The sequence below is a fragment of the Oryx dammah genome, unplaced genomic scaffold (assembly GCF_014754425.2).
Source record: "Oryx dammah isolate SB20612 unplaced genomic scaffold, SCBI_Odam_1.1 HiC_scaffold_28, whole genome shotgun sequence".
NCBI classification, from domain to species: domain Eukaryota; kingdom Metazoa; phylum Chordata; class Mammalia; order Artiodactyla; family Bovidae; genus Oryx; species Oryx dammah.
In genome coordinates this window covers 87,095,366-87,114,606 of record NW_024070212.1, presented here as the reverse complement: position 1 = coordinate 87,114,606, position 19,241 = coordinate 87,095,366, and the positions used below count along the sequence as shown (strand labels likewise).

General features: G+C 43.8%; 1 protein-coding gene across 1 annotated transcript in view; it reads right to left on the bottom strand.

Moving 5' to 3' along the window:
- Positions 1-19,241, bottom strand: part of C8B (complement C8 beta chain) — a 45,226-nt gene that overhangs the window by 2,260 nt on the left and 23,725 nt on the right. Inside the window, exons 7-11 of the mRNA XM_040231050.1 lie at positions 18,423-18,663; positions 16,241-16,369; positions 13,474-13,637; positions 3,733-3,886; positions 1,288-1,356 (exon numbers count right to left, since the gene is read on the bottom strand). Coding sequence (XP_040086984.1) covers positions 1,288-1,356; positions 3,733-3,886; positions 13,474-13,637; positions 16,241-16,369; positions 18,423-18,663 — 757 coding nt within the window. The remainder of the gene's footprint in view (positions 1-1,287; positions 1,357-3,732; positions 3,887-13,473; positions 13,638-16,240; positions 16,370-18,422; positions 18,664-19,241) is intronic.

Genomic DNA, 19,241 nt, shown 5'->3' with positions numbered 1-19,241 from the left:
AAATCAAGGCACAAAGAGGTCAAGTAATTTGCTATTAAATGATGAGATGGAATGTGAATCCATGCTGAGTCAAAGCCCTCACACCAAGTTGTCTGCTACCAAATGGGGTGTGTGTGTGTGTGTGTGTGTGTGTGTTCAGTTGCTCTGTCATATCTGACACTTAGTGACCCTGTGGACTAGGCAAGAATACTAGAGTGCGCTGCCATTTCCTCTTCCAGGAGATCTCCCTAGTGGAGAATTTAATACATGTTTAGTGTTTTTATTGGATATGCTATTTCCTTTTTTAATGATGTCACCAAAAATTCACAGAAAGGAAAAGAAACAGGTGGGGGTGGGGAATAGGTGGTGTTAAGAATTCTTAGATAATAAACTGGCTAAAGAATGGTAATCCAGTCTTTCAGTTGTTAATTCAACAGCAGTAACTGTGTGGGAACCTGAGGACTCAGAGATATAAATGGGACACGATCTCTACTCACAGACAGGGGAGGGAGACAAACACAACCCAAAATAAAATGTGCTAAGAGCTATAATAAACATGTTTGAAGTCCTATGGGATCCCACAGTAGAAATTAATTCTACTTGGATTAGAATACTTTTTACAGAAGAAAGGGCATCTGTGTTGGATTTCGAGGGTTGAATAGGAGTTCACTACATTTGAAAAAAATAAAAGAAGAAATGATAAACATTCCAGAATGATTTGAAGAGATGACTTGCAGCTGCCATGCATGAGCAGGCTTGTAACATGGAGTACTCTCAGTTGTGAAAATACAAAATCAGGAGTCAAGATGGATCTCAAGGGCTTCCCTGGGGGTCCAGTGATTAAGAATCCACCTGCCAATGCAGGGGACATGGGTTCAAGCCTTGGTAGGTCCAGTAAGCTCCCACATGCAGCAAGGCAACTAAGCCCAGGCACCACAATTACTGAGCCCGAGTTCTAGAGCCCAAGTGCCGCAACTACTTAGCCTGGATGTTGCAACTACTGAAGCCCACTATTTGCTGGAGCCCATGCTCCACAAGAGAAGAAGCTATCACAATGAGAAGCCCGCACACCACAATGAAGAATGAGCCCAGCTCCTCGCAACCAGAGAAAGCTTGCACTCACATCATTGAAGACCTAGCGCAGCCAAAACATTAAACAAATAAAGCTTAAAAAAAAAAGAGATGGATCTCAAGTTTCATAGTGTCCAGTTCCCTAGTCCATGCCCTGACTTTGCTCTTGCTCTTTCGAATTATTTTCTGGACTTCCTTAAACTTCCCTTTCCCAACCCATTCTCACAGACTCCTTACTTTTCCGAAGTGTGACCTCACAGGCTGAGCCTTGGAATCCAGCGGGACAGATGCAGTCACAGCGTGTTCCTAAGAAGACAAGGCAGAGAAAACGTGAATCACACCATGTGAAACAAAGAGCTCCTGGAGTTCAACCCTCCCTCCACTTCACAGCTTTTCCATTAGGTTAAAATAGGACAAACGTTTAACTGAAGGGTTGAAATAAGAAGGTTCAGTGCCAAGAATACCCACTCCTTTCTTGAAGGTCCTTTGCTCATGAAAGGGTGTTTATTCCACCACAGAAAATGATGTAGAGCTACTGAGAAAAATTACCCATTAGCTGACCTTTGACCTAGACTTATAGATTTTGGGGGTCAGAAGATACATTACTGAGGTCACTGGGGCCAGTGGTCATTGGTGCTCAATTGCACATCAAGTAATTTCCTAGTCTCTGCTTGAACACCTCTAGTGATGGGGAACTCACTACTGTTGGACGTCTCATGCTACCTTGGGCTTCCCTTGTGGCTCAGCTGGCAAAGAATTCACCTGCAATGAGGGAGACCTGGGTTCAATCCCTGGGTTGGGAAGATCCCCTGGAGAAGGTAAAGGCTACCCACTCCAGTATTCTGGCTTGGAGAATTCTATGGACTGTGTGTATAGTCCATGGGGTCGCAAAGAGTGGGACACGACTGAGCGACTTTCACTTTCTTTCACTTTTCACTTTTATGTTCCCTTTGGCCGGTTCTGACATTTTAGAAATTATTCTTTACGTTAATCTGTCACATGTCACCCTGGAGCTTCTCTCACATCAACCACATGAACTCTTTTTACAGGACTGTCCTTTACAGGCCAGGCCCTTTCAGCCTCTGGCTTCCTTTTCTCCCTCACCTCCAAAGTAGAGCCTCCAGGGAGTTCCAGTCTCTAGGTCCAAATTACACACAAGGCAAGGGGGATTTCAGCAACCCTAGATCAAAATTTGGAGCAGGTGAATGGATCCTACTTCCTGCTGAACTGACCCTCACTTACAGGTCCTGTTCCTGAAGGAGAACTCTCCATCCTTAGACTGTCACTTATGCCTGCTTTGCTCATCTCCATCCCCTATGAGAAGCTAGACACACATCCATCCATCTCAGCTGAGCAGATGGAGGTGGGATCTTTCTCCCTGAGAACAGATCTCCTCTCGTGTCCCCTCTGTTGAACTCACTCTATCCACATGAGTTCTGCCGGTTGGCTCCCTAGGCTGGGATCTGCCGTACCCAGGTGCTCTTGGCACCCTGTTTCGGCATTATGCTGGACCAGACCCTCCCTTAGCCCATCAAAACAAGAGCAGACGACCCCAGGCCCCAGTCCTGCCCATGTTTGCTCTGCCCACTGCGGTGACCCCGGATGTGACCCTCAAGTTAGCAATGAAGTTCTTGCGGCCCATCCATGCTGCTACCTCCCCATCTTCCAATTGTCTCACCATGTATTAGTCAGGATATGCAGGAGGGGTTTCCCCTGCTCTGCCCAGGGAGGGCCTTTTGTCTGACCAGGACAGAGTTCCAGAGTCCCTCCCCACTCCCTATTACAGGCCATAGCATCTCAGCTCATCCTGCCTTCAGTTTAATGTTTTCCCTTGTGGCTAGAACCTAGGTATCCTGACAGTCCAAGCAGCCTCTTCTAGCTGCCTGCATTCTGACTTCCTGGTCCCAACACTGGTACATTTCAATGTAACCTTGGGTCAAGTCTAGCTCTCCCGTTAGTCTAAAAGCTCGGCAAAATCATGGATTCTGTCTGCCAGTGAATTCAGCTGTGGAACAGTTGTCCAGCTCTCACTGTACACTGAGTTATCTGGTAGGCTTTTTAAAAGGCCAGTCCCAGTGATTTGCTTTCACTGTTTTGGGCTGAGGCCCAGGACTTCGTGTCTGTGAAAAGCTCCCTGGGTGATTCTCACATTCACTTGACAGGAGCATCGTGCACCTTGCCATTAGTGCCACCTGAGCACAGGCACCTCCTTAGGCCAAGCCCACCTCACTGTGCTCCAGGAAGGTGGGGGCTTTAGCAATGGTGAGTCACACCCTAGCCACAAATTAGAACTACCAGAAGAGGAGAGGGTTTAACCATCCTGATGAAGGTCTCTTCCCTAGAGTTTCATGTGATGACCACATGTGGGGCCCGAGCATCAGTAGTTCTAAAGATCCCCAGTGGTTCTAATGCCCAACCAGGATGGAGAAGCTCAGCTTTAAAAGGCTCCAAATGGCCAGGGGCTCATATTTTTTCCTCTGAGACAAAGAAGGGAGCTTTATGACAATCCCTGGAGCTTGAGACAGAAGACTGGGGAATGACCTAGAAATTCCCCTAGAGATACACATCAAACCTTGACGTAGAAACACACCTCTGGAGGGTGTGTGGATCTGACAATGTGATCTGGCCCCAGAACCAGCCCATCCAGATGGTAGCTTCCACAAACAACACTGGAAACGGTACCTTTCAGGACAGGGACTCCGTTCCCCTGGCAGGGAGCACACTGGCAGGAGCTGACTTCCTTCTGAAACTCCTCCAGGGCCTTCATCATGTTCTGCTTCACTGTGCTGGAATAGGCAAAGTCCGTGCCTGTCACCAGTTCATACAGAGGCATTACCTGGGAAAGCAGCAAAGGTGTTGCTTTCAACAGAATACATTGGTCATAGAGAAAAAAAAAAAAAAAAAGCCCAAAGTAAGGCTCCATAGGAACGGGCAGGTTTGGTGCATGCAGATCACAGTAGATTCATATGGAACTGGATGGACAGTACAGCATGCAGATGGACACCCCATCCTTTCTCTTTCCCATCCCACCCAATAGCCACAAACAAGCGCATTCAAGTTCAGGTCAATGAACACTTGCTGAATACCTTCCCAGTGCCAGGTATGAAGCATAGTAAGGAATAAGATAAAATCCCCACTTCACTCCCCCAGAACTCAGAATCTAGAGATACAGACAGTCGTATTAATGGATACTCAATAAAGGACAGAAGTGGTATGGACCTAACAGAAGCAGAAGATATTAAGAAGAGGTGGCAAGAATACATAGAAGAACTGTACAAAAAAGATCTTCACAACCAAGATAATCACGATGTGATCACTCACCTGGAGCCAGACATCTTGGAATGTGAAGTCAAGTGGGCCTTAAAAAGCATCACTACTAACAAAGCTAGTGGAAGTGATGGAATTCCAGTTGAGCTTTTTCAAGTCCTGAAAGATGATGCTGTGAAAGGGCTGCACTCAATATGCCAGCACATTTGGAAAACTCAGTAGTGGCCACAGGACTGGAAAAGGGCAGTTTTCATTCCAATCCCAAAGAAAGGCAATGCCAAAGAATGCTCAAACTACTGCACAATTGCACTCATCTCACACACTAGTAAAGTAATGCTCAAAATTCTCCAAGCCAGGCTTCAGCAATACGTGAACCGTGAACTCCCAGCTGTTAAAGCTGGTTTTAGAAAAGGCAGAGGAACCAGAGATCAAATTGCCAACATCTTCTGGATCCTGGAAAAAGCAAGAGAGTTCCAGAAAAACATCTATTTCTGCTTTATTGACTATGCCAAAGCCTTTGACTGTGTGGATCACAATAAACTGTGGAAAATTCTGAAAGAGATGGGAATACCAGAACACCTGACCTGCCTCTTGAGAAACTATATGCAGGTCAGGAGGCAACAGTTAGAACTGGACATGGAACAACAGACTAGTTCCAAATAGGAAAAGGAGTACATCAGGGCTGTATATTGTCACCCTGCTTATTTAACTTCTATGCAGAATACATCATGAGAAACGCTGAACTGGAAGAAGCACAAGCTGGAATCAAGATTGCCTGGAGAAATATCAATAACCTCAGATATGCAGATGACACCACTCTTATGGCAGAAAGTGAAGAGGAACTAAAAAGCCTCTTAATGAAAGTGAAAGAAGAGAGTGAAAAAGTTGGCTTAAAGCTCAACATTCAGAAAACGAAGATCATGGCATCCAGTCCCATCACTTCATGGGAAATAGATGGGGAAACAGTGGAAACAGTGTCAGCCTTTATTTTGGGGGGCTTCAAAATCACTACAGATGGTGATTGCAGCCATGAAGTTAAAAGACACTTACTCCTTGGAAGGAAAGTTATGACCAACCTAGATAGCATGTTGAAAAGCAGAGACAATACTTTGCCAACAAAGGTCTGTCTAGTCAAGGCTATGGTTTTTCCACTGGTAATGTATGGATGTGAGAGTTGGATTGTGAAGAAAGCTGAGTGCTGAAGAATTGATGCTTTTGAACTGTGGTGTTGGAGAAGACTCTTGAGAGTCCCTTGGACTGTAAGGAGATCCAACCAGTCCATTCTGAAGGAGATCAGCCCTGGGTGTTCTTTGGAAGGAATGATGCTAAAGCTGAAACTCCAGTACTTTGGCCACCTCATGCAAAGAGTTGACTCATTGGAAAAGACTCTGATGCTGGGAGGGATTGGGGGCAGGAGGAGAAGGGGACGACAGAGGATGAGATGGCTGGATGGCATCACGGACTCGATGGACGTGAGTCTGAGTGAACTCCGGGAGTTGGTGATGGATAGGGAGGCCTGGTGTGCTGTGATTCATGGGGTCGCAAAGAGTCAGACACAACTGAGTGACTAAACTGAACTGAACAGTGATTACAGGTAACTTGTAATGGGTAGAGAAGAAAATGAAGTCACTCAATCATGTCCGACCCTTTGCAACCCCATGGACTGTAGCCTTCCAGGCTCCTCCGTTCATGGGATTTTCCAGGCAAGAATATTGCAGTGGGTTGCCATTTCCTTCTCCAATTGCAGGACAGTAATCAGGGTAGAGAGGAGCAGCTGGTTAATCTCTCTTTGGTGGGAGAGGGGAGATGATTTGCAAGCCCCTCTTTGGAAGTATTATGGGAGTCCTGTTCTAGCAATACCCCCCACTTCAAACCCGTGAAAATTCTTGTCATGCAAGAGCCACCATTAGGGAAACTTCCCCTGAGCTTTGAAGCTTCCAGAACAGCTTCCTACTATGAAACGCTCAGCATGTCTACACTACTCATCCAATGCAAATTTTATCTCCTTTTTTCCTCGTGGTCAATGCTTTGGGCTGAAGTCCCTTTTCCTTCATCTCTAAGTAGACTGTAAGCTCCTGAAGATCAAACCTATATACTGCTCAGCTGTATCTCGAGGGTTCAGCCCCAAGCTTAGTGAGAGTGGCTAATAAGAGTGGGTAGAAGGATGAAAAGGGAATGGGAGGCCTCATTAGGGTAACAGCAGCTGGCATGGAGGCCAGGGTGTGGCAAGCAGAGAGAAAGATGCTCTCAGTGGGCATGGCTGTGTCTGAGAGAAGGAGGCTATAGATGGATGTGGAGGGTGTTTGTGGCCTTGGAAAAGACAGAGGCAAAATCCAAAGAGGCAGCTAAACATGTTCAGAGCCTCTTGGCCCAGAGTTTCAGCTCCAGGGTCAGGTTCCTCACCAGATTTTGTTTGTGATCCTGCCCTAATCCAGCCCTGGAGAGTTTAGGGTCCGTCTAAACACAGGCAATCATGCCTAATAGAAGCCTCCAGTGGGAAGAAAATTGCTTCCATTTCTTAATGCATCTGATGCTGACCTTCACTCCAGTGGGCAAAGCAAGGCCCCTTGGTGGTCCCATTGTCTCACCGTTTTGAGGTCAATGAATTGATCCATAGGCTGTTTGCAGAATGGTCCAGTTTCTGGCCACACATGGTGGGTAGGCGGGGATACATAGGGGGTTGCTGTACACCCACAATGAGCTCCTCCAATAGCCTGCTCTCCCTGCCAGAGCACCTCGAAAGGTTGCCTTTAACCTGCTTTTAACCTACCAGGCATTTTCCACTAGTTCTGAGATCTGCTCCAGGAGATCAAGTCAGTGGCATTGTGTGCCAGGGGCTGTGCTATGATCCTCCTTCATCCTCGCATGGGAGAAATTACCAGCGCCATTTCAGGTAAGGTTAAGTTGAAGAAATTGAATAGCGCTGCCAGGATTCTAATCCCAAATCTGTGCTTCTCCTACAAGTTTATGAAAACTGGTGATAAAAATGGTGATTATTCTCTTTTCCAACCTCTATCCCAGGGTTCTCCAGGACAGTTTGCCTTGGAACTTGGCAGCAAGTCCTAAGATTCCCTCCACAGTTTCCTTTTTAACTTAATGTGGCTCACTTGTCTTTTTTTTTTTGGTTTGCTGGTTCCTTTTTCCTGTCTTTTTCTCTTTTGTCCTCTTCTTCTTTCCTCCCTTCCTCCCTCTTTCTTCTACATCTCTCCCCTAGACACCCAATCCTAACTACTCACATTGATCACTGGTTCCTTAGCACACCTGCACTTGTGAAAACTGTTGATTACATTGCTGCACAGAGACGGTGGTGGCTGTTCAGTCACTAAGTTATGTCCAACTCTTTGTGACCCCCTTAAGTGCAGCACGCCAGGCAGGCACGGTCTGTAAAACTCCATGCAGTTCTCTATGATGGACCCCGGTGATTGGCATTCTTGATTATTGCCATAGCTAGGATTCATTAGCTGCTGAACTAAAAACATATGTGATCTAACTTAATCTTTACAACAATCTTAGGAGTCAGGTAGACTTCTGTATCCCCAGTTTACATAGACTTCTGTATCCCCATTTTATAGATGGCAAAGCTGAGGCACAGAAAACTTAAAGAAATTTATCAGAGTAACACTCAGTAAGCAGCAGAAGATATGAATTGTTATCATTGTGATTTGTGCCCTTTCCAAATATATTTTTGGAAGGGTAGCTGGACAGATACTAATACCAAACTGATGGCATAAGAAAAGCACATGTTTACATTCACTTTTTTCACTTAATATCATATTATGAACATTTTCCTATGCTCTTCAATAATCCTTGATAAAATGATTTTCATGACTACAGGGTATCCTGTTGTCCTGGTGAACTACAATGTATTCAACTATGTTATTGAATCTTTAGGTTGCTTCCACTTTTATTTTTCCTTTTGCTACTACAAATATGGTTGTCCTCCCTTATCAGTCAGGATACATTCCAAGACCCTTGATGATGAAGAGTACCAAACTTAACATATACTATGTTTTTTCTTATACCCATATACTATTTATGGGTATAGGATTATTTAATTTTGTTTAATTTGATTAATTTAATTTATGAATTAAGCGTGATAAGAGAAGATTAACAATGGTAACTAAAAATAGAACAATTATAACAATACACTGTAATAAAAGTCATGTGAATGTGCTTTCTCTGTCTCTCAAAATATCTGACTGTACTGTACTTACCCTTCTTCTACTGGTGATGACATGAGATCATAAAGTGCTAACGTGATCAGATGAAGTGAGTGAATGACAGAGGCATTATGACATAGCGTCAGGCTACTGTTGATGTGTCATCAGAAAGTTCATCTGCTTCAGGGGGTCCTGGATTACTGAACCGTGGTCATGTCAGGGGTTGGATGTCAGGAGCAGACGGTGCTGATGGCTGGGGATCCCAGGTGGGGATGCAGTGGGACAGTGTAAGATTTCATCACACTAGTCAGAATGGCTTGCAATTAAAAACCTAAAAATTGTCTCTTTCTAGAGTTTTCCATTTAATATTTTCAGACCATGGTTGACCATGAGTAACTGACCTCAGAAAGCAAAACTTCAGATAAAGTGAGACTGCAGCAGCATAAGATGAGGCGGGTCTTTATAGAAACACCTTTACCAATTTTTAAAATGATTTCTATAGTCGATTTTTGCGCTTAGGGTTATTGGATCAAACACTGTAAACATTTTTAATGTCTTGGATATACACAGATAAATTCTTTTCCTAAAAGGTTGTACCATTTTATAGTCCTATTTCATAATATAAAAGTTTCCATCTTATTGCTCCCAATAAGGTTGAGTATTAAAGATTTTTAATCATCATTAATCTGATAGGCAAAAGATACTTTGTATTGTTACTTTAATTTTTATTTTTATTGTTGAGAAGTTAAAATTTTGCTTATTTATCATCTGAGTTCTTCTGAGAGTTATCTATTTCTTTGAGATATTTTTCTTATAAACAGTATCATTCCTTACACATGAAAGATTTCATGTGTGGCAAATTATTTTGTTGTTGTGTTATGGTGGCTCAGAGGTTAAAGCGTCTGCCTGCAATGAGGGAGACCTGGGTTCGATCCCTGGGTCGGGAAGTTCCCCTGGAGAAGGAAATGGCAACCCACTCCAGTATTCTTGCCTGGAGAATCCCAAGGACAGAGGAGCCTGGTGGGCTACAGTTCACGGGGTCACAAAGAGTCAGACACGACTGAGCGACTTCACTTTCAAACTTTCACTTTATCTTCCACTTAATAATATTTGTGGGTTTCCTTGTTTGAAATTCAGAATTTATTATTTCCAGTGAGATTGGCCTAAGTCTGAAATATCTTCCTGATTCATGCTACCACGGCATTTACATTTTAAACCTTCTGTTGATCAGAGTAACTTGCTTTTAGAGAATCTTTGACTAAAATGCTTCAGTAAAGTGTAACGGTCATTATCACTGTTTACCAAATGTATCAGCTTCTTTTCCTTCTGGGCACTTGGCAGGATTGCTTTTCCCTGAACCATCCTTAAGGACAGGTTTGCAGCGTGGCTTTTTCTGAGCTGTGAGAGGTAAGCAGAGGGAGCATCCCTTCCAGGTTGAAGCTTTGGCAGCAGAGTGTGGTGAATTTTCCCATTCCCTTACCATTGCTGTGATGATATTGGGAGCAAATGACAAGAGAAAACCTCCACTGCCCAGATCCCACAGTGATATTCAGAAAAGCCCCTTTACCAGTACACTTTGGACATGATATGTGACTAAGCAATAAACTTTTGCTGGGCTAAGTCGTTGAAATTTGGGGCTGTTTCATGGTGGCGTAACCGAGGCTCTCCTGATGCCTCGTTGAACCACTCACCACTGTATTTTCCCTTCTACACTTGGTCATGCCATGTTCTGTACCATGGACTCTCCATCAGCCTGAACCCCAGACCACAACCTAGCCGCCCCAACCACAATGGATATGTACGTGGATGACAGGCTTTGTGACGAAGATTGACAATCAAATGTAGTATTCTGAGTTAAAATTGAATTTCAGATAAGTGACAGATGAAATTTTAGTATGAAGTGAAAAAGTGTTAGTCACTTAGTCATGTCTGACTCTGCCATGGACTGTAGCCCGCCAGGCTCCTCCTCCATGGGATTTCCCAAGCAAGAACACTGGAGTGGGTTGCCATTTCTTTCTCCAGGGGATCTTCCCCACCCAGGGATCAAAGCCAGGTCTCCTGCACTGCAGGCAGATTCTTTACCATCTGAGCCACCAAATACGTCACAACAAATATTTGAAAGCTGCTTATCCTAAAAAAAAATTCCTTATTTGTCTTAAGTTCAGAATTATTTGGACATCTATTGCCAGGCTCCTCGGAATGTCTTGGGGAATTTTTTCATCCTTTAAAGACCACTTCACTGGGACACAAGCTTTTTCCTTCATGGTTGTTGCTCCACAGTCTTTAGGCATTTAACACTGCAAATAATTCTAAGATCAGTATGACTACTATTTTTGTAGGATCTATTTGTTCCTCAAAGTAAAAAATTTCACCACGCTGTATTTTGGTATTGTTTTATCTTCAGTACTTTAGCCTGCTTTTCAATGAGCTGTTCATTTTGCATTATCAGCTCAGGGAAGTTTCCCTTATTATGTGCTTGATTAATGCATCTTCACATTTAATTCTGTATATTTCTCAGGAAGAATGCTCTGGGTTTTAGATTTCCACTTCTGTACTCTGTGTCCATCATATTTCTTTTATATCATTGTTTTAATCTCTTTGTCTTTTGCTTCTGCATTATAGGAGCATTTTTACAGCACCTTCCACATCACTGACTCAATTTTCTGCAGTGTCAATTTTGTTCTTTATCGTTTTCAATGTAGGTTTTGATTCTACTATTGTGCTTTTGGCTTCCTACATTCAGCCATTACCCTTTCCATCTGATTAGTGTCTAAACATCTCGGCTTCTATTTTTTAGTTCATAAATTCTTTATTTTCTTATAATCACAAAGCAAATATATTGTAAAATTTACTTCTATGTTTAGATGTATGCTTGTCTATTTTATCTTGGATATAATTTCAATCGTTTGTGTTCAAAGTTCTCTTTATGTATGTCCAGTTATTTCTCTACCTCTTCTTTGAACAAAGTGCCATGTCTCTATATCTAATGTTCACCAATAAACAATGTGAATGGGTTCTTCTCTGGTCTTCTTTCCTGCCTACCCAGCTCTTATAGGAACTGTGTTTTCAGATATTGATCTTTAAGACTGGTCTATGTACATGAGCCTTGGCCAATACTCTGTGTCTAGGAATTCTTTATCGAGTGGTTTCTGCTCTCTTGGAAAGCACTTGCTGCTCCAACTACCTAGTAAGCTGATTCTGCACAGAATTATTTTGAGATAATATGAAGTCATACACAGTTTTCTCTTTCCAGAAAGAATCTATGACTACAATAGTTGTTTCCAAGTCAAGTTAGGGATATATAGGAGAAATGCATAAAAGCCTTCAACAAATTCACCTCCATCACTACTGGAAATATCTCTGATTTTCTAATCTCTCCCCTTTCAGTCCCCACAACCCTTCACAGCACCATACTCATAGTACATAGGATACTTTTCAGGGCATCACATACATGCTGGGTAAAGCCTCTGTGCCATCAGTGAATACCACATCTCTGAGGATGGTGGCAGGTCTGAGATGCTTAGCATGCTAACATGTGCTCTCTCTCTTTCTCACAGACACACAAAACACACATCCCATGATCATATCCCGTGCTGCTGGATACTTGACATTCCCAGTGCCCATGACGACACTTCCAACCTAAATGGATAGGTAATCCGAGCAATCCATTAATTCTAAGCTTAAAACAAAATTCAGATAAGATAACAGGGAAAAGTAGAGACCAGGGGTCTATTTTTCCATGAACTCTCTTCTCTCCCATGCTTGTTTGTGGTACCAGCCAATGTCATCATGTCATCAGCCCATCCCAGATTTCTCTAGAGCTGCCTGCGAGCTATGGCTCACTTTACCTTTCTCGATGCTTGCCAGCAACTAAACCCTAAGTGTAACTACTGAATAAGTGGCAGTGGAAAGGATTTGAATGGCAGCCTTCTTGTTCTGCAGCAACCATGCAACTGACATATAAATAAAGACACTGGAAAACTGCCAAGTTCGGGAACTGCACAGCCTCTCATCAGAGCTCCAGCCCCTTAACTCCTCTCCTTGGCTGCAAGAGTAGATCTCCGGAGGGTGGATGCTGGATCATCAATAATTGTACAGACAATAGCAAGAAGAGGACAGTGTAAGATGTGACATGGACACCGTGCTAAAGTTCCCACAGGCAAGGGCCAGCCCTGCTGATGTGTATGACAGCACTGCTCTAGCAAACGTCTTTTTGGTTTAAGGTTGTAAAACTGCCATTGTTTGGGTGACAGTTGGTTGGGATCATTATTTTCTATTTACCAAACCCACAGGAAAATTTGGAGGGGAGGGAAGAGGTCAACTTTTCAGGTCTGGACTTAGTCACAGATGGATGAAACCTCTGTGACCTTGATTTTTTTATCAGCCATAAAATGGAGATAAGCATACCAAATTTGCAGGCTCATGAGAATTAGATGAAATAACATTCCCAAAGTCCTTGGCAGAGTATCATGAACATGGTAGGTGCCCAAAACGTGTTAGTGATTACCACTATGTATTATGCTGCCCTGTAAAACAATAATGCATTCATGGATCTTACCGTTCAGCATAGACTGCATTTTTCATCTTGGCATCCTCCTCTGTTTTCCTCCAGTGCCTTCGTTCCCATCACATCACAGGAACTTAGCAATGACTTGTTGGTTGTAGGAATGAATATTTAAATGAACAAAGAACTAAATGAGGGATTCCCCAATAAACTGCAAATGATATTGATTTAAGAACCTGGAACTAGAAGCCGATGATTAACTTACTTGAGCAACTTGGGAGCCCAAGTGAGAGGGAGTGAGGGGTCTCTAGCTGGCGGTGTGCAGTGTATTACAATCAGTTCAGTCTGGATACATTTTCTACTATAAGGTATCTATCCCAAGGTTAGGGCTTGTGTCTTGCTGCACTCTGTATTCTATACCCTGGCTCAGGGAAAGCCTTTAGAAGCTGTTTTCTGAGTAGAGGAAAGGATGGGTGGGGTGGGCACATGTACCTTAACTTTGATGATGTCCGGATTGTACTGCACCGCATCTCCCCATTCCTGCATCAGGTCCGCTGTTGGCAGCTCTCTGTATGCCAGGGCAGTGACATACTCACTCGCTCCTCCTCGTACAAGGACCACCAAGTCTTCCACCATGCTGTCTGTCTTGTTTCTGTCTGGAATGGATACGGAGCCCTGGCATGTCAGGGGATCCATCTTCACACCTTGAAATTTGCTGCAACCCACCTGACAACCTGGTGACTAGAACGTTCAGGGAGGTCGCCCTGGAGATGTAAGTGGGACAGTACGCATCCCTGCCAGCAAGGGAGTCACAGCGCAAGGGCAAAGGGCAGTGCACTCAATCACGTATGACACAAGCTGGAGACAGGATGAGAAAGGGACGTTTATTTTTAGCATCTGTAAGTAGCAGTCGCTAAGTGAGTCTACGGAAAATAGCTGATGGACAGATACATACATACATTCATAGGGACAGATCATAGATAGGTAAATAGGCAAAGATTATTCATCATTTATGTGTCATCCACTAATCTAACACTGTACATGTACTAACTCACTTAATCTTCAGTATGAAATAGGAAGTATATAATCCTTCCTTTGCAGATACGAAAACTTAGGCACTAGAGGGAAAGAATTTACTCACCGTACCATGCCAGTCTCTGAGCTATACCACTTCTTTGTCTCATATGACAAAAGTGGGAAAATCTATAAGGTGTGGGCATGAATGTAATAGATACTCACTAAATAATGTCTACTGTTTTTCTTTTAATGTCTACTGTTATTATTTTGACTTCTCAAGCAGTTTCCCAGGAAGCCCTCAATCATATCAGTAAGTCATTCCTATTCTAATTTTTCTTGTGCCTGAAGCCAAAGAAACTGGTATAAAGTGACTATTCTACTCTGAGCTTGCAGCACTTGAGCATCATACAAAAGGAGTCTTGTATACTACTGGTCATACTGTAAATTGATGCAGCCATTTCAGAAAAAATCTCAGTATTACCTAGTATAGAATAAGTACATACTCTACAACCCAACAGTTTCACTCCTGGATACATTCCCTAGAGTAGCCCTTGCACATGTGCATCAGAAGAGTGTGTAAGAATGCTCACAGCAGCTCTGAATATAATGGCTTGGCACAGGAAAGAATCCAAATTTAACAACAGAATGAACAAACTGATATATTCATACAATAAAATACTATGCAGCAGTGAAAATGAAGTAACTATAGTTTTACACAAAACATGATATTAAAGAAAAACAAAATAAAAAAAACAGAACTGAAAGATTACATTTCATCCAAATAAAGTTCAAAAACAAGCAACTCTAAGTCACTGTTTTTATTTAGTTGCTAAGTCCTGTCCAACTTTTTTGCAATGCCATGGGTTGTAGCCTTCCAGGCTCCTCTGCCCATGGAATTTCCTAGGCAAGAATTCAGGAGTGGGTTGCCATTTCCTTCTCTATGGGATCTTCCCAGCGCAGGGATTGAACTCGCATCTCTTGCATTGGCAAGTGAATTCTTTACCACTGAGTTATCAGGGAAGCCCAACTCCAAGTCATAGAGGTTAGCAATACATGTAGGTGGTAAAACTATCATGAAAGGAAGTGAAGTGAAGTGAAGTGAAGTCGCTCAGTTGTGTCTGACTCTTTGCAACCCCATGGACTGTAGCCCACCAGGCTTTTCCATCCATGAAAGGAAGGACGTGTTTAACAGAGACTTAAGGATGGTGTTATCTCCAAAGGGAGGGAGGAGTTGTAACTGATAAGGGTCCCAGGGTACTGGGTAATGCTCTATACAGTAACTTGGATTGGGGGTGACTTTACAAGTTTTCTTTGAAGAGCGTGTATGTCTTTTGCCTGCCTCCCTATGTAGGATGCATGTTCCAATCCAGCCCCATCAAAATAAACAAACAACAGTATCCACTGCCCATCAGTCACAAGAAACTCTTCTAGACCAGCAGTTCATTTTGTTGTTGGTTAATTTTGTTTTGCTTTGGCTGTGGAACTCTTCATTCACATATGATCACAGAAATAAGGACAAGCTTAGTCTGTAGAGAGGATGAAGGAGAGTAGCTCAGGGTGCAGAAGAGGTCGGGATTAGAGCCCTGCTGATCAGCCTTCCTCTCCTACTCTACTTTCGGTGTTGATTCCCAGCTCCCCTGTGTGGCCTCCGAGATCTCTGCTCCCAGATTGGCTCTAGCACTCACTCCTAGTCTCACCTGCCATGTGGACTCTTGCTACATGACTTGTGGCTTTGCCTGCTTTTCTAGTTTCCATCTTGCCCATTGCTTCAGGTAAGGACTAGCTGCCTCAACTGTATCCCCCACTGCCTCTACCTGGCTCCTACCTCTTCAGCCTAGAGCATCCTACCTCTAGCCAGGCCCACTTCTGGCCCCCAGAGCAAATTTTCATTGTTAGATTTTTTATTCCTACCTAAAAGCAACCTTGATACCTTACTCCTCAAGTTGCCCTTCAAATGATACCTGTTCCCGGAAGCCAGACTGAGTTTGGTGCTTATCACTGCCTGGTCCTCAATTTTTCAATTGTTTGCCTACTCATGTGAACATCATGAAGATAGGAAGACCATCTTATTCATTTCTGCATACCAATACATAGTAGGAGCTAGGTAGGTTTTTATTGAATGAATTAGTATTTTAATTGAAATGTCTTGGAATATTCAATCTTTAGCTTAAAGAGTGATGGGTCTGGGCTCCTGAAGAAGGAAGGATGAAAAGCAGAGAAGTCACATGCCCTGGCCACTCACCTTTTATCTCATTGAGAATGTTACGGCACGTGGCCTCCGTCACACCCAGCTTCACGTAGACCGCTTTTATGGCGGCGCCGATTTTAAAATCATGTTTAGCACAGTCACGGACGTCCTTAAGAGAGTAATCTGAAGGAAGCAAGATAAGTGGCTCATGACCTAAAACGGCAGTTTGTCCTGGGCCTTTTCCTGCAGTCGATCCCTGACGCCAAACCCTTCCTGGAGGCTCGTAGGAACTCAGGTGTAAATTAACGGGTGGCCAGACTAGGGACAAGAAACGCAGCAGGCAGCTCCTGGCACCAGGCCAGAGACCGCATTTGGGATCAGCAACAACTTCCCCTTTCAGCCTCTACAAATACTCAGAGGGTTTTTGCTGCTCTCCAAAGACAGGAAGAGCTCGGAGTCACTTTCTAAAAATATGGCTTCTTATCAAGTCTCTAGGTATTGATCCAGTGAACAGAGGCTGCTGTGAGCTGTCCTCCCTTCTCTACTCTTTGATGTAGTACAAACAGTTACTTGATCGTTGAGATAATGTTTATGAAATGTCTGGTATAGTCCCTGACAAAGAGAAGAATCAATATCCCTTATTTCGTCTTCATTTCTGGACCATTTCCCACCTATTCCTCTCCAATTCTCCCCAAGTCATCTTCCCATCCTGGGCTTGCTGAAGTCTTCCATATGACATATGAGCACTTTTTATAGCATTTGAGGTCAAGGAAAGGAGAGGAGAACAGCTTTAACACCTGGGATTGCTAGAAACGTTAATGTGGATCAGTTTTCCCCAAAGCATGTTCCTTGAAACATGAATCCCATGATGATATCTCTTATATTTGTTTAAGAGCAAGAATGACAAGAAACCAGGCTTCTGCAGTCAAGTCAGTGTGATAAATGTGGTATCAAAAGTGATGGAGAGGTCACTTGATTTCAGTATGCCTGTGAAACTCTCAAAGTGGGATCTATTATGTTTCCACAACTTGATCATAGAAGCTTTCTGTAGAAAGCAATCAGAGGAATTATGACAAGTACTTTTGAAAGCTCTGGTATGGAGTACAGTACCCTTAATCTTGGCAAGACTGAGGGAGGCCATACTGACCTTAATTTACCTTACATGCCTTCTGTCCCCTTGCAAGTTCACTGGACCTATACCCGAAACCTGGCTCTGCCACTGTAATCTGGGAGACCTGGGGCAGGTCTCTTAGGCTGACAAATGCCATATTGCAGGAAAGAGTACAGAATTGGGAGGAAGATATCATATCTTAGACTTGACACTGATTACAACTAGAAAGACAACTAGTAATGTCTGTATGGAGAATGGATTGTGGAAGGAAAATGGGAGTTGAATATTAGTTTGGAAGCTCTGATAATCTAAGACATTGCTGCTCAAAGTGTGATTTAGGAACCAGCAGCACTGGTATCACCTCAAAGCTGACTGAAAGGTGGAATCATTCTGCGATGCAGATGACTACAGAAGAAACATGTGAAAGTTCTCTTGGGGGCATGTTAAGTTTTTGATGGTCAGCAGACATTCAGATGGAGATCTCAAAGAGGCATTTATACACGAGCTCTTCAGTACACAGAAGAGATCCAGGATAGACATATACATCTGCATGTATAAAGCATTTAGAACCAGGAGATTAGATGTTATTGTCTGCTGCTGCAGCTAAATCGCTTCAGTCGTGTCTGACTCTGTGCCACCCCATAGATGGCAGCCCACCAGGCTCCCCCGTCCCTGGGATTCTCCAGGCAAGAACACTGGAGTGGGTTGCCATTTCCTTCTCCAATGCAGGAAAGTGAAAAGTGAAAGTGATATCGCTCAGTCGTGTCTGACTCTTCGCGACCCCATGGACTGCAGCCCACCAGGCTCCTCCATCCATGGGATTTTCCAGGCAAGAGTACTGGAGTGGGGTGCCACTGCCTTCTCCGGATGTTATTGTCTAGAAGGAGTTATGTAGAAAACAGGACTGTCCAGAGAGAGGGCTGGCAGAGGAGGACCACCATCAACACATCAACAAAGGATGAGGAATCTGCAAATGAAACTGTGAAAGGAAAACCAGGGAGGGAGAAGGAAAACTGGGAGCATAACTTACAACCCCTCCCCCAACAAGGAATAGAAGCCTCTCTCCCTGTTAACTCATAGTTCCACACGCCCCATCAGTAAAGACATGGTCCTTGGGCAGTGTACCTCCTCTCTCCATCGCCTCCTTGTTCATGATGAGTGTGTATTCATAAATGCCCCCAAGCACGGCCTCTGTGATGTAGTGGGTTCCAAAATCACGGAAGAGATCTCTGTACTCCCCGTAGCTGTACTCCAAGGGCAGCCGCTTGACTCGCTGAAGGAATTCGTGATGCAGCATGAGGTTTCTGGGTTTCAGCTTGTAATGTGCTACTTCAAGGTCAGCGCGTGCGTGCAGGAAGTTGCTTTTCTAAATGAAACACCAACAAGGGAAAAGCAGACCTTTAAAGTTAGGAATCTGGAACGAGAAGATGAACTTTGCAAATATCATCCAATGTTCTGGCCAGGGGTCATCACTCGTGATTCCTTTAGGAGACCTGAGGGAAGACGGTCCCTTTGACAAGCCTTCATTTTTTCAGAAATATTCTGATGTCCTTTTCGGCTTGGAAGAGCTTGCTCTTTGCTCATTTCTTTACAGTGGCAAATAAGCAAGGAGAAGGAAGGGAAGCAGCAGCAGACAGGGCAGGCAGCAGCAGGTGCCTGTGCTGCATTCCAAGGGGAGACAGGTTGTGCTGACCGGCAAAGGCAACATCTTGGTTGATGCTTCTTTTTTTAAAGAGAAGAAGTGTTACTCAGTGGTGCCCAACTCATCGAAACTCCATGGACTGAATATAGCCCGCCAGGCTCCTCTGTCCAAGGAATTCTCCAGGCACAATACTGGAGTGGGTAGCCATTCCGTTCTCCAGGGGAGAAGGGAAACTTCCTGACCCAGGGACTGAATCCAAGTCTGCATTGCAGGCAGATTCTTTACCTTCTGAGCCACCAGGA